This window comes from Megalobrama amblycephala, linkage group LG4 (assembly GCF_018812025.1).
Source record: "Megalobrama amblycephala isolate DHTTF-2021 linkage group LG4, ASM1881202v1, whole genome shotgun sequence".
NCBI classification, from domain to species: domain Eukaryota; kingdom Metazoa; phylum Chordata; class Actinopteri; order Cypriniformes; family Xenocyprididae; genus Megalobrama; species Megalobrama amblycephala.
The window spans coordinates 55765737-55789307 of record NC_063047.1 but is presented as its reverse complement, the minus strand read 5'-3'; the positions used below and the strand labels follow the sequence as shown (position 1 = coordinate 55789307).

At 37.6% G+C, this 23571-nt stretch overlaps 1 protein-coding gene across 4 annotated transcripts in view; it reads right to left on the bottom strand.

Moving 5' to 3' along the window:
• The window catches only part of taf6 (TAF6 RNA polymerase II, TATA box binding protein (TBP)-associated factor), a 66494-nt gene that overhangs the window by 7310 nt on the left and 35613 nt on the right, over positions 1–23571 (bottom strand). For all 4 annotated transcript variants that reach the window (XM_048190117.1, XM_048190119.1, XM_048190120.1 and 1 more), the window contains exons 7-12: positions 18519–18634; positions 18174–18251; positions 6159–6260; positions 5807–5989; positions 5554–5628; positions 4434–4559 (exon numbers count right to left, since the gene is read on the bottom strand). In XM_048190117.1, the coding sequence (XP_048046074.1) occupies positions 4434–4559; positions 5554–5628; positions 5807–5989; positions 6159–6260; positions 18174–18251; positions 18519–18634 (680 nt within the window). The remainder of the gene's footprint in view (positions 1–4433; positions 4560–5553; positions 5629–5806; positions 5990–6158; positions 6261–18173; positions 18252–18518; positions 18635–23571) is intronic.

Sequence of the window (23571 nt, the reverse complement as noted above, 5' to 3'; positions counted from 1 at the left end):
ATTATACCCCAATATGTGATTTTCATGACAAAATTCCCATACTCTTTGCCTCAGTGGAGGTTTGACATGAAATATTTCTCTATTCTCATTGAAAGCAATGCGTTACGGCCGTGTCGCTGGACATTAACGCTTTATGTGGATTAACCCTACTAAAACAACAACCAGGGAGAAAATATTTTCTCACACATTTTCTTGTCATCAACAGCATCTAAGGCTAAGACAATGGCAACATAAACAAAGTGGAAGGAAAATATTTTTATGTTAAGCATTTATAATGGTTTTCTATAAGTGGAAAACGCTGAACATTAAAATCACGTTGCCTTCATATTCAGCCTGACCTGCTTGTCTGCATATCTTTATTGGTCATTTAATCAGTGTCTTAATGCATTAAGCATTTTCTTCATAACTGTGTTTTATTTTCTTGGAAAATGCTTAATGTGTTATTAATTGTGTTCACAGTGGGCCGCTTATAAGGTGTAGTGAATTTGCTCCTCCATTATCACGATCGCTGGACGAAGCGGGACATACTGGTTTGTCGCCAGTATAGCATTCTCTTGGACATGCGGCAGTATCGGACCCCTCGTGAGTGAGAATGGTGTGGAAATCAAGTCAAGTATTATAATGTTTCAGACACATGGCTCTCGAAAGTGTGGGAGAAACAACAATTTTAAAAAAGAAAACTTGTACTTTTGCATCCATTCCTTTTTCGTTTTTTAACCACGTCAAGAAAAACAAAAAAGAAAGGTTGTTGTATTTTTAAATGCTATGGTGAATACCAAAATTTAAATTAAAGCTGAATATACAAATTTCATTTGCACAAAATAAATATTGACTTATTTTCAGATTTTTGTTTATAACGTTTTGCATCTTTATAAACCAAAATTAAAAAAGGACATATTAAAGTTGAAGAAATGTCAATTTACAAGTTTTCTTTTGTAAAATTGTTGTTTCTCCCACACTGAAACACATCACTGTCTCTGAAACATGATAATACTTGACTTGATTTCCACCTCATTCTCACTCACAAGGCGTCCGATACTGCCGCATGTCCAAGAGATGCTATACTGGCGGCAAACCAGTAGGGTATGTCCCGCTTCGATAGTGATATTGGAGGAGCAAACTCACTACTTATAAGTAGCCCACTGTGAACACAATTAACATGTTAAGCTTTTTCCTTGAGAATAAAACACAGTTATGAAGACAACGCTAATGCATTAAGACACTGATATTAATGACCAGTACAGATATGCAGACAAGCAGGTCAGGCCGAATATGAAGGTAACACGCTTTCAACTTTTAGGGTTATAGAAAACCGCTATAAATGCTTAACATAAAATATTGTCCTCCCATTTTGTTTATGTTGCCGTTGTCTTAGCCTTAGATGCTGTTGATGACAAGAAAATGTGCGAGAAAATTTCTCCCTGGTTGTTAGGCTACTTTAGTAGGATTAAGCCACATAAAGCGTTATGTCCAGTGACGTGGCCGTAATGCATTGCTTTCAATGAGAATTGAGAAATATTTCATGTCAAACCTCCACTGAGGCAAAGGGCATGGGAATTTTGTCTTCACGAAATCACATATTGGTGTATCATTTTGTCATCATAACATATGTTGGAATATTTTCAATTTGAACAGCTATAAAGTGACTCCTATTCCCAAAAAATTTCTCAATATAAAACAAAACACCTAACAGAGCCAGACGAAAAAGTTACAGTAATTTAGATGTCATTTTATTCATATAAAACAGAGTAGTCTAAAAATCAAAATGACGGGATTGAGACTCTCAATTTGAGACCACAAGCGGGAACTCGATCATGTTAGAGCACTAAACAAGAGGCTATGAGGTTTAGAAATGTAATGTTTAGGTTAAAATATAAATATAATAATAATAATAATAATAATAGTAGTAATTTAACGAATGAAAATGAATAATTTAGGCAGGCTCTTGAAGCGAGTCATTGTATTGACGCCAGAGGAAAAGCCACTAGAGGGCGCTTTAGCGTCTGTGTGTATGACACAAAACACTGGAAATTAAATTTAGCATTTTTACTAGGGCTGGGCGATATATCGCATGCGATTGTCACGCGCATTTCATCAGTAAAGCCGGTTCCCTGATTACCGCTAAATCGCCATCACCTGCTTTCAAATGGAGTGGCATTTAATAGACAGAGCCGTAGTTCACTGACAAGGTACGCAATATCGCGTTCATTATCGAAGGCGATTCATCTGCGATAATCAACGCGATATTGCGTAGCTTGTCAGTAGAGCAGATGGTCTCGATTCAAACAAGACCACAACATTAAACCATGCATAGGTCTTGAGATAATCCATGACATGCTGCTTGGCTAACGCTGTAGGACTTCAGGGATCTGATCGCATTGCAATGATCATGCAGTGTCTGAAATGTCATTTGAAAATGTTGGGAAGTCCAATCAATGTAAACTTGGTCTGGGATATAGTGGGTAAGGATGATGTGTAGAGACCAATCGGCCACACTTGGATTAGACAGAACTGTCAGTCTGAGCGATCAAACATTTACCATGGGTCATAGAACAGTTGTGCACAATATTGAGACAGACAGCATTGGAAGATCATCAGTCATCCACTAAGATTTTATAACTTGTTACCTATTTTACGTAATTATAAGTATTGTTTTGGTTTATTGTTGTGTTTACAGGTGCAAGCAGTTCTTACAACACTCAGAGCACTTATTTAGAGAGGTTTTTGGAGGCGACCATGGCTCCAAATGTCATAACATTTGATTGCTTTGAGATAACACACATTTTTTCTCAGGTACAACTGACATGATTGTGAATGACACAAATGTATGTTTAATTTTATGACATTTCATAAATACTTTCTAATAGTAATCATGTCAAGCATGAATAACAAAAATGTGAAAACATTAAAAATACCTACAGGGTTATAGCATCTGAATCGATCAAACACACAATTAAATGTTACTCTTCCAACCCTTCACCCATTCAGACTCCATAATGTCATGGAGAGCTATCACCCTTCTGCTTCACTCACACTTCAAAGACACTTGAGACATTGATTGTTCTCAATACAAGAATCAGACATGCAGCCCATTGAAATAGCATCCTTTCCACTAATTCATTGACAAATTTGCTTAAAGGAATGAACATGCATTTCCACAGTACATTTTGTGTATTATTACCGTGTTTATATTGTTCTTTTGTATATTGTATAGTGTTATGCATAACTGAAATTTGGAACTACTAGATAATGTAGTTCATCTAGGTGGTATTTCATATCAAAATATTTGTCATTTAATGACTCACACTTTGGTGGACATCACCATCTCTCTCATTTGTTATCAGAGTATAAATGGACACAAACTGCCAGCTTACTCCCCTCATGCAAATGAGTCCACTTTCAAACAAAGGAACATTTCCTTCTTGGAAATTGCACCTTTCTCATTTGTCAAGCCAAAACTCAAAGGTGTGACTGCTGTAGAGGTTAATAAGCCCCCACCACAGACCTTACTCTCTCTTCTGATCTTCTGCTTTTGTTCATGCTGATTCTACTGATTGCTGTTCAACTCACCCGGCCAGCCGGCCGGCGCAGCCACGCCGACAGGCGTCATTCACTTCAAGCCATGCACAACTTCCTTGACAACAGGGTCAAATTAACAGCCCAAGTTTGTCGTCATTTCCCTATTCAATGCAGAAGATATTGATTACAACTTCAGCACCATCGGACCAAAACATCAAGAATTTCTCTTGAGCCTGCAGATCTAGACGCTCCTCAACAGCTAAGGCATTTCCAAGTATTGTACATTTAAACACTAAACGGCAATTTAGTATTAAGTTTGAACCCCTTTGTTAACAAAGGTGCTTTATAGTGAGAAACTGATGGTTCTTCCAGCTCGTTAAATGACTTTTTTTATAGCTTCTTTCCCCTGTTATGCTATGGTTCAAATTCATTTCCACTCTCTCATTTCCTATGTATGCGTGATTTGTATGTCTGTGTGTGTTTAGTCTAGCTATGTGTTTGTGATTTAGTTCAATAAAACTTGTGTGCACATTCTTGAGAGTTGATAATGATTACGATCACAACTACATGCTAAGAAAGAGTTATTTTTTTTTCTGTGGCCACGGAAAATATCCTTTCTGAAGAGTTGATAGACGATCAATAGAGTGTTTGCTGGTCGAACAGATTAATTGATTGTAAAATTAATTCAGCCTCATCAAGTTAATTCGATTAACTTATTCAAATATTTATAATTAATTATAATGAGTTATGATTAATTATTCATATTTCCCTTTTGAGCCAATTCATTACAGGCTGTAAGGGGTTAAAATGTACATTTATTTGCACAAATAACAATAATATGAACAAATTGGCAGCACCAGAACTAGAACTACTGCTCATCTAAATGACTGACCATGTTGTTGTAAGGTACTTACAAGTAAAAGACTCTGGACATGATCAGCTCCAATCTTATCAATGTTGGATACCACTGGCCCATCCATCACAGCTTTAATACGAGCACCCTCTACAGACAGGCGAGGGATGATCAATGTCTTTATCACCTACATGAAAAGTAAAAGGCTTAAGGTTTACTCTCTGAATGATCAGCACACTGAGATGATTCAAAATAGTTTACTGAAAAACTTATAATTAAGCAATATGTTACAAGAGGTTGTTGTATACAGTGGCACTGTTAGGAACAACAACTCATTCAGCCAGGACTATATATATTCATAAAACAGCATGCCTCAAATGCCTTAATGCTTATATAAAACAGTTAAAATATAGTAAGCAAATTCATTATTCATTAAGTGACAATCTTGCAATCTTGACATGTAAACTAAAGTTAAAGTGCCCCTATTATGCTTTTTCGAACATTACATTTCATGGAGTGTGTAATATAGCCGTTTATAAATGTAAAAATGTCTCAAACTTTTCAAAGTGATTAAAGATTAAAGTGCACAACAAATAAAGTTATTGTCTCCTAAAATAAATAATTGATTCTGAACTGCTCAAACGAGTCATCAGCAATTCCAGTCTCACTTTCTGTTACATATCTACAAAGCAATGTAACAAATTTGCTTAATGCCAGCCTATGGTCTTTATTGGCTCTCCGCAAACAACGTCTACTTTGACTCGCCCTCAAACACTGTAGTTGTAGCCTGGAAGAGTTTGGTTCATGTTGTCAACATGACTAGAAGACGCTGTTTTCAGCGCTGCAAATCCACTTTGCATGCACTTCAAAAGGATGAGGAATCATGCTGGAATTGATACGAAAAAACCAACACTATCTTTCAAAGAAATTAGGTTCATGTAAACCTATCATAGGAGACCTCTAAAACAAAATTAGAAATCTTTAAAATAGCATAATAGGGGCACAGATGGCCTTAAAGTGTGCTGCTCAATATGATTACCAAGTGATTACTATGTTGGGTTTTTTAGAATATTTTTGATGCTGTACTGACCAATTAACATCTAAGATCGGAAGAAAAATGACACACATTAAGTATAAATGTGCTTCCAAAGCATTAAATACAGTTATAGTAGGAGACTCACGTCATGCCCGAGTTCAGCAAGTCCGGCAATGCAGCCATAACGTGTTGTCCACTGAGTCCTATCATCCAACAATGCCTGAAAATTAGAGAAAGTCATATAAAAAAATTACAGATACTTTAAGCTTCTTAAACTAATTTCTGTGTTTTTGCTTGTCAGGTGTATTTATTTCACTTGGATAAAACAAATAATAGTTTGTAAACACACCAGCTACAATGAAAAGTGTGAGCATGCAGACACACAGTGTCTACAATACCTTAGTAAAGGTCTTTGTGATACGTGACTGGATGTTGTTGGTAGTTGTGCTGAATGTCTTGCAGCTCTGAGCCATCAGCCGAGCAGCAAAGTCTCGCAAAGCCCAGTGATTGTCCACGTCAGGCCTTAAACATAACTGCTTACTGACAATACACGTCACCACTGCCGGGATCAACTCATGGAGCTGAATGAGAGCAGAAAACAAAGGGAATTTCTATTACAGCAGTCACATAAGGAAAAATAGCATTTGCTTTGAACTTTTGAGATAAAACAGTTTGTATTATGAAAACATAGAGTAAGTTTAAGAACCCAAAATTTCATTTCTAGTCCAAAAATAAGTGTGAATAACTCACATATTTCTCTAAATATAGTGTGGGATTGTCCATTAAAGCCTTCACCATCCTCATCAAGTATATCAGCAAAGCCAGGTTATTCTGAACCACATTTACACGCACCTGAAAGAGAGAAAGAGATAACACTTACTCCTGTGACACCAATATAAAGGAAAGAGCACAGGCCTGATTCTACAGGGGTGCTAGAAGGTGCTAAACACCCTCAAATAAAAGCAAGAGCACCCTTAGTTGAAACTGCAATAACAGCATTTTGGCAAAACAGACATAACAAACTCTTCAGTGTGTATTTGTGTTTGTGCTCTAGAGAACATCAAAGGTTTCTTTGCAGCATGTTTTTGCAGCGTTGAGCAATGTAGTCAATCACAGACATGTCTGTTGATCTCTTGAATGCAATGGCAGTCAGTAGTGTTTAAGTTTTTGTTTAGTGCCGAGTTCTGCATGCTCATGAATAATCTCATAATATAAACATGGTGAAAATAAGAGATTCATTGTGCATCTTCTTTGGCTCAAGCTTTTTGGGGCTTTTCGCTTGTGACTGAACAGACGGCTCATATCTGACTGGGATCTGATTTTCGGGCTCGTCATTTACGACCCGATTGATGCATGCTTCTTCCTGCATGAAACTTGTTCATCTCTTGGTTGGCGCTTCTGGAAGCGTAGCACAGCATGGCAAGAGTTTTTCCCAACCATGGAAACCGTGGAGTGTGCAGTCAAGTAGGCTGTGGCTTGGAGCTGTTTGGAACCTACACTAGGCTTGTAATTGCAGCTTGTCGTTTTGTGGATTTTGGGAACAAAGCAGTATGGAAACTGGAGAATAATTTTGTTCATTTTATCTGCCTTGTGTTAAGTTCAAACAGATTATGATATTGGCAAGCATTCATCTACGTTTTTTTTTGCATATTCAGATCCTGGTACTTGCGTGAACTGGATAAAAGTGACCCATAATGGGAGATATACTCATGTTTTCTCAGCTATGAGAGACTATCCGAATTTGTATATCTATATATTATGAATCATCTGTATATAAATATGCAGAAGTCACATTATGTTAAAGGCACAATATGTAATTTTCACCGCTGAAGGTCGCTTATTCAAAACAATGTGCAATGAGCGTGGAATCATGGGAGTTGTCATCTTCACCTCTACAGCCAGCCAATGGAAAGCAACTGAACAGGACTCAGGAAGAAATCATGTGAGCTAATGTATTAAAATTTTATTAATGTTAAGCAGGGTGGGGCTGAAAGCCAGAGACCTTTTACGCTGCTGTTTTTATTATGCTTAAATATGCCGCAGTCGGCCACTGCCGCCCATTTCATTTTGTTCTTTTCGTAATTAAAGTTACGTTTAACGACAGCCTTGAACTTTGTTACGTTAGATCAAATAAATTCACAATTTTACTTTATTCTAATGAAAAAGAAGAAAGTGCTGAATTACTACTCATACAGGTCACTTTACTTGACAAATAACAAAAAAAAAAGCACTATCTAAATCAATATCTAAACAATTTGAGCCCCTGGCAGTTGATGTAGTCTTTTTAAAGACTCTGGCCCTTCATGTTGTTAGTTGTTATAGACCTCCATAAGCATTTTGTTGCTGCTGGATCTCTATTTCAAGCACATAAAACTATAGATATGAACAATGATATGGATTACAGAGGAAGACATTTATTGGATCTTAATTTTTAGTTTTAAAAAGTTCACCACGTTAGGTTCAAAAAGCTCTTAAATTGTTAGTTCACCCCCAAATTAAACTTATGTCATTAATTACTCACCCTCATGTCGTTCCAAACTCGTAAGACTTTCGTTAAACTTCGGAACACAAATGAAGATCTTTTTGAAATCTGAGAGATGTCTATTCCTCCATTGACTGCCTTTGCAACTACCACTTTGACGCTTCAAACAGTTTATAAAGAGATTGGGAAAAAATCCATATGATTCGAGCGATTTAATCCAAATTTTCTGAAGAGACTCGATCGCTTTATATGATGAACAGATTTAATTAAGGCTTTTACTTGCAGCACACTAGGACCCCAGTAGCCACTTTTCCATTGTCGGGCCAGTACGAGCCAGGGCTAACAATGTGCTGTGCTGGGCCAATAGCCTCGGACCTCAAGCACCAAGGCCAAAATCAAGTTGCATTTCCACTGTCGGGCCAGTAGCCCCACAGCACTTCCCTGAAACCCGTCCTTAAAACGCCTCCACAGAACAATGTTACACAACCTCACCATTTCACCAGCTGACTGAAAACTATAGATGAGCATGTCAGAACCGAACATCTGGTCTTTACTTAAAGACTTAAGATTCCAACATCAATATTTGACCAACGTTTTACAATAAAAAATGTTACAGTAACAGCATTTTATTAATTTGTGTCAGGAATGCACATCAATCATGCTGAATCAAACTGGTTTTTACCATTTCACATAAAAAGAGAACACATACCTATTCGGTTGCACCTGCTTTCATTTATTTACGAGAATCACAAGAATGCACAGAACATTTTTTATATTTTATATTGATAAAATATCATATATTTATCATATATCTATTAATTTTCCACAAAATTATGTGATGATAGTGATCTGAGGAGGTTTGTGTGATCTCTTCCATCTCAATACAGTATACTGTTATCCTTTCAGCCAGAGCAACAGAGGGAGCTCATGAGAAGAAAACAAGAGTTATGCTTTAGCCTAGTATCAACAAAGGTACAGTGAAGAGATAAAACATTAAACCAAATAAATACACGATTATTACAATCATATATGAGTTGTCTATGTTCCTCAAGTATTTTCCATAAACGTGTGTATTTATTATTGTAATGATTAGCATAAGTAGCCTTTAGCATCGCATATAAGTATATTTCTGCCTCATACGATGATCAGAATTTTGAGCTGAAAATTGTTTAAAATGTATTAGATGTTGAAGCTAGCTGGTAGGCTGATATAATAACATGGGAAATGAGCAGTGGTGTCGACCGTCTCCTGACTCAGGTAAACTCCGCCTCTGTTCATGATAGGGCTGGACGAATATGACCTAAAATCAAAACCTCAATTAATTGAACATTTTACCTTGATTACGATTAATGAATGATTATTTTGTTTGTTTGTTTTTGTTTGTTTGTTTTTTTGCCCTCATAGTTCACTTACAAGGTTTGTACTGTAAATATGCTTGACTAGGTGGGATATTTTTTCCTTCTGAAAGAGTGATCTGACATAATAGCTCACTTTCAGCAGTTATTTAATCTATGGTTCGTAAAATTTCTTACAGATTTCTGCTTGTTGTAAATCAGATGATAAATTTGCACAGTACCAGTATGTAATGAGAGCGATTGCGTGTGAGAATTAGTCTCTCTATTAATTGTGAAGCTGTGGGTTGTAAATAGCTACTTCAAAAGTAGAAAAATATATGCTATAATAAGTTGAGTTTCTAAGCTATAAATCACAGGACAGCGCTGACAACTAGTTTCTGCTCCTGTGCAATCTTCACGTTTTGTGCAGCTACTGTTTGTATAAATGTTCGTGCCACAATGCAGCTGTGTGAGCATGATCTAATAACACACATCCGATCGTCTAAATCGCTTGAATGTCTAAACTGGCAAATCTTAATACACATACAACTGACAAAGTTTAGTGAAGACGCAAGGCTCACCGCTCGCGCGCCGTCTCTGTGTTGACTCTGCGTCCACCTGCGTGTTGACTGGACGGGGCGGAGTCACGTGGCAACACGCGCGCTAGTATGTTTTAAAGTGGGAAGTATTGACAGGATTAAAAAAACTAAATAACGACATGGGAAAATTACGTCGGTTAGAGGTTCTGAATTTCGGTTTCGATTACTTTTCGATTAATCGTCCAGCCCTAGTTCATGACCACTCCTCAAGCCCCACTTGGCCTGTTTTAGACCAAGGTATTAGGTGGGCCAAAAAAAACTGGCCACTGGCCCCAACGAGGCCTGATCAAGCCCCAGAAGTGACAACGCAACTGGCCCTGGCCCTGGCACGCACTAGCACGCTCGCCTTTTGGCCCGACAGTGAAAACGCAGCTACTGATCCTCTAAGGGGGCTGCGAGAAAACTTAAAATTAATTTAAATATATTAATATAATTCATTAAATTTATTATGAATATGTTAAATAAAAAAATAAAGCACCACTTGTACGTATTCTGTGAATGATTCGAAACAGCCCAAGCCATTTCTCATCATGCTGTGTGAAAAGAAAGACTGATCGGTGCCTCAAAACACGCAACCACTTCATGAACATAGGATACGCAAACTACATCTCTCAGTTGCATAAAGAAAACCAGTGTCGCTAATAAAGTTTTGATGGATGATGATTGTAACTGAAGGTAAAGACGATTACAGAAGTCATACATCAGGCATGCGTGAGTCCGTGATTATTGATGCGCAAAAAATATTGGAAATGTTCACTGATGACATCGACTCGCCTTCAGATGGCTGAGTTTTTACACATTTTTATTTTTATTTTTCATATGTAATTTGGTGTGTTTAATAATTCTGAATGGATCCGTATAGTATGCAGTCCTTCGGTATCTCCCTGTGCAAATTTGTTTAATTTACTGTATAACTGAGCAAAGTAAATACTTTTAAAGAATGTCTGCAGTGACATTTTTGCAGTATGTTAGCAAAAAAGAACACTGAAGGTTTAAATCTATCTTGACTTTATTTTGTTTAAAAATAATAACATGGAGTTGAAAAGTAATGCCTCTAGAATACAAATGGTTTTGTGGCCTTGCAGTATTGATTCGGAGAGGAGGGGGGCCTTGGAGTAAAAAAGGTTGAGAGTCACTGCTATATAAGAACTTTACTATCACCGAACTTCACTGTGGGGACCAGGCACTTCTCACTGTACTCCCCCTTTCAATGCCATACATTTTGGATGATGCTAGATCCAAAATGATTGATTTGGTCTCACGAGACCAGAGTATGGATTACAATCTATATTTTTTAAATATGGACCTTGAAAAAGACAAAATGAGTTTCTTGTGCTTTGGCTACTATAGGTATTGTTTGTGTGAAAACAACAATGCATTTCACTGCAAGTTGAGTCTTACTGTGTGTGATTGAACAGTCACTGTTCACTGCTTTTGCCAGCTCTGAGACACTTTCTTGGCATTTCTTTTGCTCTTTTCTTTCACTCATCATGAAATGTAAGCTTAAAGAGAAGGCCTGATTCTTTCAGTTTCACAAGTCCACTCTTTTGGAGTTTCTGTGTTACATTTGCTTTGGTAATCCTCTTGTACCATTGTCTTCTTTTGTGCAAAGAAACAAGTCTTCTAACAATTCTCTCCCAAGTGGTTCCATTGTTGTCTGAGAATGATTTAACCCTTGTATGGTGTTTGGGTCTGTGGGGCCCGTTTTCATTTTTTATCAAAACAAAAGTGATACGATTAATTATTTTTTCAAACTCAGACTCACTGGCTTTGGCTCAGAACACATTTTCAATGACCACACACTGTTCAACCCCCTACACATTTATATTACATACAGGATGCTTGGCAAAGCAAATGCTTTGGTCCACTCGACCCGGGGCTAATATAAGTGTGGAAATTTTAGGTACTGTGAACCTTCACTCTGATCTCCTCTTGTCTGGGCCTGCTGTTAGTATATATATGTGTGTGTGTGTGTGTGTGTGTGTGTACAGGTTTATATTACATTGTGGTTATATTACCAAATGTGACCCGTCACGGAAACCAGGGACACAAGTCGGCAGCATAACATTCGCGCAAAATGAGAAAGAAGCGTTTTTTTTTCAAAATTGGTGATTTTCGTTTTTTTTGCAGAATCTGTTAGTTGAGATCACGAAGAAGCCTCTCCGTGTTTGAGATAGCAGTATTGGTATATTTAAAAGCGTACATTTTAAGTTTGAAATCGGCTTGTTTTTCTGAGATTCTATCTCACAGTAGGGGCGTGTCATTGTCTGTTTGTATTTCCTTACTGGAATCAGATACGCCGGCTTTTGTTTCTTTTGTTATTGCCCCCGCCCTCCAAGGGAAGCATGGCTACTTAGTATGCAGCGCCAGCTCTGCTGGATTCTTTAGCTGCGGAAAAAAGTGAAAGTGTGACAAAGAGAAAGTGTGCCCGAACGACTTGGAGGCAACGAGATCTGCAAGAATACTTTTCTGTTTCTTATGGGGTGAGTTTCCATAAACATCAAAGTTTGTCGTTTTTTGTTCATTCTAAGAACACGTACACGTTTTTTCATGTGTCTACTGTTATTAGCTAGCTCAGGACTGTCGTTTTAATTTAATTACTATAACGTGCTTTTAGATGGTAATGTTAGCATCTGCTATTAATTTGAATAACGCTTCAATTGCTTGAAGTGACTGGTGTGAATGACTTAGCCCACGTAAACCTGCCTGTTAGCATTCTTGAATTGAATGTGATGCTAATAATTTTAGCCCGTGGTGGAGAAAGTGCTACTTAATATTCTTAACAAGGATTTACTAACGTAATAGTAAATATATCAGATTAAATTCCTACTTAAGTAAAAGTATAAAGTATCCGTAGCGTAAAATGTGCGTTATTAAGTCAAAAGTAAAAGTATGAAGAGTTTAATGTACAGGATTTTTTTAATCCTTTGACTCAAACCAGGTCTAACCACTAACTGAGGTCTAAACCAGGAAAGATAAATTAAAAGATAAATTACTGACATTTACAATGCACATTATCCTTTATTATTAATAGTATGCGGTCCCATTTTTCCCGTTGCGTCTGTCGTTGCTATGCAACCATGCAGCTTTACAGGGGGGAGCTTTACAGGGGGTATGGCTTATCTAAATAAGATGTAAATGAGCCCTATTGTCACTCCCAGCAGGTGAGAACAGGCGAGAACTGCACAAGTTTTAGAGGCATTTTCTCTCTTTAGAGCTTTTTTGAGTGCCTACCTTCAAATGGCCACAACTTCTCCAAATATTATCAGATTTCCATGTGTTACACATCATTGGAAAGCTTGGAGACTACACTTTCAGAATCTGTGAATAACTGATGCCCCAGAACCGACTTGTGTCCCTACTTTCCGTGATTGGTCACAAATGGTCCCCACAAGGATAGTAAAACCTGAGATCACCTACATTGTGGGGACCAGCCAGCAGTCCCCATGGGGAAAATGGATTAATAAACATACTAAACAATGTTTTTTTGAAAAAGTTAAAAATGCCGAAAGTTTTCTGTAATGGGTAGATTTAGGGGTAGGGGCAGGGGCAGGGTTAGGGGATAGAACATACAGTTTGTACAGTATAAAAACCATTACGCTATGGACGTAACATTATGTCTATGGTTCACTATCCCTACAAGGAGTGTGAGTGTAAGTGTGAGTTTTGTGTTTCTGTCCCTGCCATTTCCGCACAATCTTGCAACATTGTTGCAAAATTCAAGTACCAATACCATCTACTCTAACATTCCCGCACATTTTACCCTCTGTCTTGCGTGAACCAATCTTTATTTTCTGATACTCTATCCCAGCTGCAAATTGGGGCTGGGACATAATAAATATAGCTTTAACAGTGTGGTTCCTTATCACAACTGATCAAGACGGAGCATTAGAGTGTTCCAAAATGAAGATGAGCCCCAGGACAAGCCCATCAGCAGCCAGCTAAAGGACCAGAACAAGCCTGTTAGCAGCTCGCAAGTGAAGAAATATGGATGTCAAAAAATAGTGAAATTGAATGGTCTTCTTGCCCAAGAAATGAGCCACCCCACATGGCTGACAATGTGATAAGAATGCAACCAGGGCCAACACGGATGGCGGTTTCTCATGTGCAGGACATCAAGTCTTCTTTTGAGCTGATGCTCAATCTCATCCTCTTCTTCAAAGTCACTGTCAGACTCTGAATTTTCAGAAATGTGATCCTCACATTATGAAACCTCTTCCTCTACATCATCAAAAGCTTCTCTCTCTTCCAAAATCAATTGCAAGGCACCTGAACAGCAAATCTTTTGGCCATCTTGATCAGTTGTGATAAGGGAGCCACAATATAAAACACAATATACACCGATCAGGCATAACATTATGACCACCTTCCTAATATTGTGTTGGTCCCCCTTTTGCTGCCAAAACAGCCCTGACCCATCGAGGCATGGACTCCACTAGACCCCTGAAGGTGTGTTGTGGTATCTGACACCAAAATGTTAGCAGCAGATCCTTTAAGTCCTATAATTTGTGAGGTGGGGCCTCCATGGATCGGACTTGTTTGTTCAGCACATTTCACAGATGCTTGATTGGATTGAGATCTGGGGAATTTGGAGGCCAAGTCAACACCTCAAACTCCTTGTTGTGCTCCTCAAACCATTCCTGAACCATTTTTGCTTTGTGGCAGGGCACATTATCCTGCTGAAAGAGGCCACAGCCACCAGGGAATACCATGAAAGGGAGTACCTGGTCTGCAACAATGCTTAGGATGGGCACCCTGACTGGTCTGCGGCTATGCAGCCCCATACGCAACAAACTGTGATGCACTGTGTATTCTGACACCTTTCTATCAGATCCAGTATCAACTCCTTGAGCAATGTGAGCTACAGTAGCTCGTCTGTTGGATCGGACCACACGGGCCAGCCTTCGCCCCTCGTCTAGCCATCACAATTTGCCCCTTGTCAAACGTGTTAAAAACCCTCTACCGCACGCATTATGATAAATTTATAAAAAAAAAAATTTGACTTTTTCTTTTCTTAGAATGGCTTAACTTGAAGTGCTGTAAAAAAAAATTTGGAAAAAAATATTATTTTAAGGTACTTTATGATATGTTGCCATATGGCAACAACGTACAATAGTGGAAATAACTTAGAATAAGTGTAAGTGTATATAGTTAATATTTTTCCTCAAAAATGTTGTTTGTACTGAATCAATTGGTGATATTATAAGCTTTAGCAGTAAATATAAAGAACACCTTATACTTATTTTCCAACATCTTGTGTTTTTATTTATTCCATTCTCTTTTGCTGAATAATGCTGTATATTCTTTGAATTTCATTACGTTTTTCGTGACTATTATTTAAATTGCAAATGTAGACAGTTAAAAATAAATCTAATACTGTTCATCATGTATCATAAAACACTGACATAAAACCAAAAACATTGCAGTTCATGAAAATTCAACATTACGCAATCTTATGAGAGGAAGGTTATGAACATGAACCCCCCATAATCCTTCAAACTTCACCTTTTTTCTGTATGAAACTTCAAAAGCATTTTTTTTTTCCAGAGGTGAGGCACACATACACATCACATTTGGTGCACTTCACCCTAACAATACACTTACAGCCACTTGCACCTGCCTTTTTGAGACACCATGGTAGGCCAGTGGTTGGTCTGGGCCAGTATACTGGGTGTGGTGGCTGGTCTCTGATGTTGATTTAATCCATAATACAAATGACATGGCAGTCCTTAAAATATGACTAATCAACATTATATCACTAGCATTAATGTTGTTATTGTTACAGCTTAACAGACTGCAGCTGGCCTTTGCTAGCTATCTAACCTATTATAATAACGCCAACACAGACATTTGATCGATTTACCAAAAACTAATTTCATAAAAAAAAAATTTGAGTGGTGAATATGTCATCATAACTTACATGAGATGATGTTAACAATTTTTTTGTGAATGTGACATGGGCGGGTCCTTGTTTATTACTGACGTTTTAATTTGCTTTCAGCAACTACATACAAGAGACGGCAGTCTGTCAGAAAATCGCGCCACAGAAAAAAATTGCATGTCATGTGACTTAACCAAAGCACATCATTGGCTAAACTAAGGTCTTCTCTTACCAACAAAAAAAACGAGAATGTTCTCTTAAAGAGACAGTGGCCAGGAAATGAACACAAAGTGTATGTTGCCATATGGCAACACTATGCGGTAGAGGTTTAAACTTGGCCATTTTTCCTGCTCCTAACACATCAACTTTGAGGACAAAATATTCACTTGCTGCCTAATTTATCCCACCCACTAACAGGTGCCATGATGAAGAGATAATCAGTGTTATTCACTTCACCTGTCAGTAGTTATACTGTTATGCCTGATCGGTGTACATGCATAAAGTGCAAGTTGTACATATGCAACACAGGAAAACTCTGCACCTGATGTGTTGTATAGGCTGGTATGAAAGGCAATGTGTTCAATGGGGCTGATGTGTCATCTAGAATGACATGGTTACTGTATGTGTTCAGCTTGTGTTTTGTAAACTGACCTGAATGGATTAAATTTCTAATGAAGTTCAGCAGTAGTAGTCTGGTTAGATGTAAAAAGAAATCTCACTGCTTGACTGTCTACTCTCTGTTGTCTCAGACAACGACATCTTTGTCCTGTGTCAGGCACTGTAGATTCTCTATGTGCTTTGAAAAGGAGGGGTGATCGCTGTTGGTTGCAATTAGCAACCTCACGCTATGCCGCTAAAATTTACACACTGCACCTTTAAAAATGTGGGGTAACGCAGTGATGTTTTACTTGATCAAAACAATCGTGCTAAAAATATGTTTTAGTGTGAAAGTTATGTTATAACATTACTCTGTGCATTAGCTCGGTGTCTGGTATGAGAAACTTATTGCACATTGCAGTAAGCTAGATTGACATTAGAGTATCATATTAATAAAAGCTGGATGACTTGTTAAATGGCATGCACATAATTTTAAAATATATTGTATGGTGAGCAAAATGCTGTATTACTGTTACTACAAATAAAGCTCCTTCTGATTATGTTATGTTAGCCTCTTGACAAAATAGCACTGTCTCTGAGGCATGGTACAAACATGTTATTTGCGATAAATCAAGAAAACAAGAGATTCGCCGTGTTGAGATATATAACAATGTGACTAGTTGTTCGAAAAATGACTAGTTTTCTGTCAATAAAAGTATGCAAACAGTTGCTCATCTGTCTAATAAAACACAGTATATTAAAGCATGTTTGTTGTTTCCATTGTTTCAAGGGTAATGGAAAACAAGGGTAACGCGGATATGACGTCATTGACAGGAGACACAATGATACAGGCCGTTACACTAGTTAAAATAGCTTATTTCTCTGGATTTAAATGTTGTTGGAAACATTTGGGATGATGTAAGTACACAAGTCAACAAAATATATAACATTGTTTTAGTGGTTTTTGGGATATTTTAATCCCAAAATCTTGCATATTGTGCCTTTAACTTGCACCAGAAACTTAGTTTTTTTTTTTTTTTTTTTTTTTTTTTTTAAACTTTCTGGAGCTTGTACTCATTTTTGCTACACAATTTTATTACTTTGATAAGACAATCTTATTTTCTTGATTAATATTCTTTGGTAATTAATCAAGCAGACTTGCTGGAATATTATATATTCAAATAACCCTAAAATGTCTCTTATGTAAAGAGTAACTGCTGAATTTGTTAACTTTCAGAGGGGGTGTATTCATTTATTCTGAGTACTGTATAGCACTTTCATAATTCATAATTTGAATAAAAGTTTTGTTTTTCATGCTGCCAAGAGGACCAACAGTCACATACACACTGCAAAGTTTCTGGATTCACTCTCAAAATTGCAGTGATTAACATGATAACCATAGCAATGGACAGGACAAATAACGTATCTCAAAAATAAGCAATGTAAAATGCAGACTAATAAATAAATAGAAAAATGTCCAGAATTTTATTATGGTGACAACTATTTGTTATAAGTCAGCAGCACATTCAAGCCCTCACAATGAAATGCTGTTGCTATTATTTGTAAAAGTAATGACTTTGTAAATATTGTAACCTTGTAAATTTCTCATTGTACATTACTATTCTTGTCCTGGTGGTGCTTAGCAGCCTTGCTTACACATTACATCTGCTTTGTAAGACAATCCTCACTAATTTCAAAAGCACCCTCAATGATTTGATTCTGGAACTGGGCCTGAACTAACACTTTTTAGTTCACTTATATGTGTGCATGTGTATGAGAGAGCTAAAGGTCTAACATCTACTGGTTGTAGCAATTTTACACTGGTTAATACAGCAGTTATAGCAGATATAAGTGGCCCATGAATGTACTCACGCCCTCAGAGATGAAGGTACTAAACCTTGGCAGCATCTGGTACAGCCCTGGGTCTGTTGCTATGCTCTGCAGCGCCTCCTGGTGGCATAATTACAGCACCAAATGACAAAATGAAAAATAGAGGGACAAAATTACAATGTCTTTAAATGTTTTTGTTTTAGGTGGTGTTTTGTCAAACTTGCTTGTATATCATAATGCAGAAAGATATCCAAAATACAGCTAAATGTCACAGGGACTAACATTTTAAGGAAATAATGCAAAATACAGTTTAATGGCTGATAAATTTTACATTTACATGTGCTGAAGGTTATTTTGGACCCTGCACACACACAAACACAAACATACCGCTCTTTTGGCTTCACAAGATCCCACACAAGCTTCAGTGATCTCTTTATAGTACAGTTGCTGTTCCACAGAGAGCTCGTGTGTGCTACGTGGCTTCATCCGCATCTTCTCCTTTCCTAAAAAAAAAAAAAAAAAAAAAACACACAAGAGAGAGGTGTGAGTAAGATTGGAAAGTCAGTAGAATAAAATTAACTAAAACACCAGAGATACAATTGCAATCAAAATTATTCAACCCCACAGACACAATAACAATTTATAAATGTACTCTTTATAAATGTACAATTTATAAATGTATAATAACTATAAAGAATGTAAAATGTTTGAGTTGTAGTATTTTTTTCATAATGCAGCTATGTCATAATTATTCGACATTTTAAGTTTTTAAATAACTTACTAGTATGATATGGTACAAAATTGTGATAAACCTCAATTAATCAAAGCTTTTGGTAACCCTATAACCACTTTATTAGATTAAGTTGTAGCATATGCATAAATTAAGCTCATGCATGTGCTGAAGTTGATTAGCAAATATGGCCAAAATAAAATAGCTCTCATACAAGCTAAGAGAAAAAGGCGATGGCTACAGAACATTTCCAAGACACAAACGTTCCCAGAGACACAGTTGGCAGCATCGTTTGTAAGTTTAAAATGTATGGTACCATAGCAAATGGAAGGGGGAAAAAAAAGATTGTGGCAAGCTGGGCGAGGCCGAGAGTCCTGGGAACGGAGCGAGGCCGGTGGAAAGAGTGCTAATGAGCCTGAGTGTCACATACCCCTTTTCCACCAAGGGAGTTTGAGTGCTGGTTCGGAGCCAGAGCCTAGTTTCAAATCAGTTCTTTGTCTTTCGACACACAAAGCACCAGCTCCGAACCAGGAAAAGTGTTTCTTAAGTAGCACCAAAACATTGCTGGGCTAGAAGTAAGAACCGCTTGCGTCAGGGGCTAGGGGCGGGGTTACCGTGACCAACAAGAAACTTGTGACCGCCATTTTTGAAATAGCAGCTAATCGAGCTAATAGCAGTCTATATACAAATTACGGCGAGCCGTGTTTGGATGCCGATGTAGGTTCGCAAAGCCATGAGCATCAACAGTACCATGAGCATCCACGATTGTTGATAGAAGGCTTGTTCGAGATGCTTCGGAGCAGCGCGGACCGATTCGGCGGGTGCCGCGGATCCGCGGGAGCGTTTGTAGAGCATATGACTTCTTGTGCTTTTGGATCATTCTCGCGGAGCTTTGATGTCATGCGCCGATCGCTATGCGAGAAGCCGATGCATCTCGAACAAACTTGGTGTGTTTGTGTTTGGCGCTGCAGCGCTAGCTTTGCTGTGAAATATGAGACGTATACAGTGACGTAAGACCTGGCTCTGTGCTGGCTCTCAAGCCCGTGGAAAGGCAAACCGGTTCTTAGAAGGCTCGTCAGTTGAACCAACTCCGAACTGGCACTAACCCTAGCTCTGAACTAGCACCTGGTTCGTGCTGGTGGAAAGGGGGTAACAGAGGAGCTCCAAAAGGATAAAAGGAGGAGTTACGACAAGATGAGAGAGGACCAGGTTTGGACTTATGTTGGTGTTTTGTTCTAGTTTAAGCAGCAGTTATCTGTGAGGTGGTGCTGCTTTATTTTGTTTTGTTGTTTGTTCATTTTATGATTAAAGTTACACTGATCGTTTGCCAGTTCCTGCCTCCTCCTTCCCTGAGCCTTTAACATTGCTACAAAGATGTTTAATCAGAGCAGCTGAGAAAAAAAAAAAATGTATTTACTGCCAAAGACTTGCTATAACCTGATAAAAAGAGGAACACTTAAAAATAATGGTTCTTTATTGGCATTGATGGTCATCATGAAGAAGCTTTAAAGGATTAGTCCACTTTCAAATAAAACTCAACTAAATAAAATTAATAGACCTTTCTTGCACAAAAGACGATTCCCCTTTAAACTCTTGTAGCTTGACCTGTGCAAAGTAACTGGGATGGTTATATTATGGAACGAACGCAGCAGCAGTTTTGTTTTTTTTCCGTAAGTAGAATAGGGAAGCTTTTTGAAGAATACGGAAAGCGGAAGCACGAGCAAGGCGATCATTTGTGTTTATAAAGCATAAACCGATCGTTTCACTAGATAAGACCTTTATTCCTCGCCTGGTATCGTTTAAAGCCCCTTGAAGCTGCACTGAAACTGTAATTTTGACCTTAAACCATCTGGAGGCCACTGAAGTCCACTATAAGGAGAATAATCCTGGAATATTTTCATCAAAAACCTTAATTTCTTTTCGACTGACGAAAGAAAGACATGAACAACTTGGACATGGGGGTGAGTAAATTATCAGGAAAATTTTATTTGAAAGTGGACTAATCCTTTAACATCCATGGAACCTTTCCATTGCACAAATGGTTCTTTATAGTGGAAAAGGTTCTTTAGATTATAACAAATACTCTTCACACACTCTTAGAAGAAATGTGTAGAAAAATCACATATATTATGTGCAGCACTTGTGTCTATATTACATAAAACTGTGTTGGAAGAATTCAGTTTTACACATAGTTATGTGTAGTTTTAAAATTAACACAACCTGTGTGTTTGTTCACAGCATCCAACACAATCCGTGTAGCCAAGAATATCCACAATGTGTTAATATTACATGTTTACACATCTTTGTGTGAATCTCAGAGGTGTAGTGAAAACCAGTCCTCCAAGACCAAGACCTTTCAAGACCAGAGGTGTGGTCAAGACCAGACCATCCAAGACCAAAACAAGACCATTCAAGAGTGGATTTAATGAGATAATTAATTAATCAAGTGATGATTGTGCATTAGTGACGAACACTTGCTGTTAACAAGCAGAATCACAGAAGAAAAGATGAGCAACAAGAACAGAAAAAAGAGAAGAGGCGAGCAGAAACCAAACAACTACAACTGACTTCCAGCCACAGCCTTACAATAGATGAAATCAAGTGAAGACAAAAGAAGACATTAAATCTATCAAGATCTCAGTAGAGGATGATTAAACAACTCTAAAAACAGCATTACCAGCATCACTTAAGTCTAACTGGTTTGACACTATTTCTGTCATACGTCTACAAAAGTTCTCATTGAAAAATAACAGTGGCTTAGATATTGATGTTTCATTGAAAATGTTTGGATTGAAGTCAACATTATGGAGATCAGTGTTTGTTTTATTTGGGCTCTTGACCCTTCACTTTTTACAACATTAGTTTAGTTTTGTATAATTTTTATGGTAGCCCTATTATTCTTCAGCTTGAGATCCAATAGTGTTGTGACAATCAGATAATCTGGAAGATTACAAAGACACATTGTGCACAGATAGTTTTGAACTACTGCATAATTTAGACACACAAAGACATTAAGAATCAGTGTATGAATCTCAACAATGGTGACTAAACATCACAAACAACAACTAAAGTCACAACAAAACAACAACAATAAAATAAAATAAAATAAATTAGTAAGAAAAAAAGAACATACTAAGACAATTCATCTGCATAATTTGTTCATGCTGCAATGCATGCTAGGAGTGATGGATGAGATTTGTACTATGCTGGTACCCAGCATGCATTGCAGCATTAAGCATTTTGTTGATTATCATCATTGTTGAGATTTATATACTGATTGTTGATGTCTTTATGTGTCTGAATGATAAAGTTGTAAGAAACTGTAGTCTGCCTCGACCCAGATTCCACTCCAAAGTATATTTTAGAATGAGCTCATCCCCAAAATGGCTTAAAGGTGCTAAAGAGGAAGTTTTTTTTAAGCATTTTTACAATATTATTGAAACTGTCTTTACTAACTGATAAAAGACTATTTATTAGGTGCACTGAAAGGAATAATATTAATATACATCATCTGTGCACAAGGTAGGGCCTTAAAAACATCAGCCAATTGTTTACGCGATCATCGTGGATTGGACCTCTGGATTGTCAATCACTGCCATGACGTTCCTTGTGAGAGACGTGCACGGCTGCGCGCTCCAATAACTTTCCACACTCCACAGGTGCCACATGCAGTGTTTTTGTCAGAAGACAGGAGTAACAACTGCAGATTATGAATTACCTGCGGTGAGTCCGACATAATGAATCCACTAACACGACACAGCGAATGCCGGTGGTAAACAAACACTCGTGTTCCAATACTCGTGCAGGAGTTTTGGAAGGCGTTCCCTCGAAATAAGCTGTGAAGGAGGGGGGTTGTTCTTACGCATGCGGTCATTTAAAAAAACTCACTAACAGTCTTTGGTTTCTCAGTCAACGAAAAGATCCTCTTTAGCACCTTTAACTATCACAGAGAAGAAGAAAGTCAACAGTTGTTTCTGCACCATTTGGGCTGATCACATCCTGAGCAAATGGTCACCAATTGTAGAATAGGAATGGGCGTGGGACAGAACCATCTCAGATAATGGGGTGTGTCACAACTTCATTAACATACAGACCACAGCTGTTAATTCATGAGCAACTACATTTACATGAAGAGTGGTAAACTGTAACAGGATAAAAGTTTTGAGATTTGGATGTTCTGGGTTCATTCCGACTCCGATGAACCCAAGGTGCTACATGCAGTGGTGGAAAGAGTACTGAAAATTTGTACTCAAGTACAAGTACTGTTACATTACTGAAATAATACTCAATTACAAGTAAAAGTACTGGTGTCAAAAAAGTACTCGAGTAAAAGTACAAATTACTCTTCTCAAAAAGTACTCAAAGTACTAAAATTACTAGTTACTTTTTAGCCGGCGATATTTAATGAATTGCCAAACAATTTTCAATCAATCAGTAGAAAATAGCTACTTTCAACAAAGCACTTTCACCTTATTCATGAAGTGCATGAATTGGTGGTCACAATACTGGAATTTCTAACTTCAACACAATACAAATGATCAATATTCAGTATCATTTTAAATACCAATAACATTGATCAATTACCATTAAAATAATCTCACTTAAATATTTGCTCACTCTGTGTATTTGTATCTTTGCAATAGGGTAACTTTGTTGCAATAGCTCACATGCAGCACAAGAAAGCTTGATTTCAAACTGAATTGAATTTAC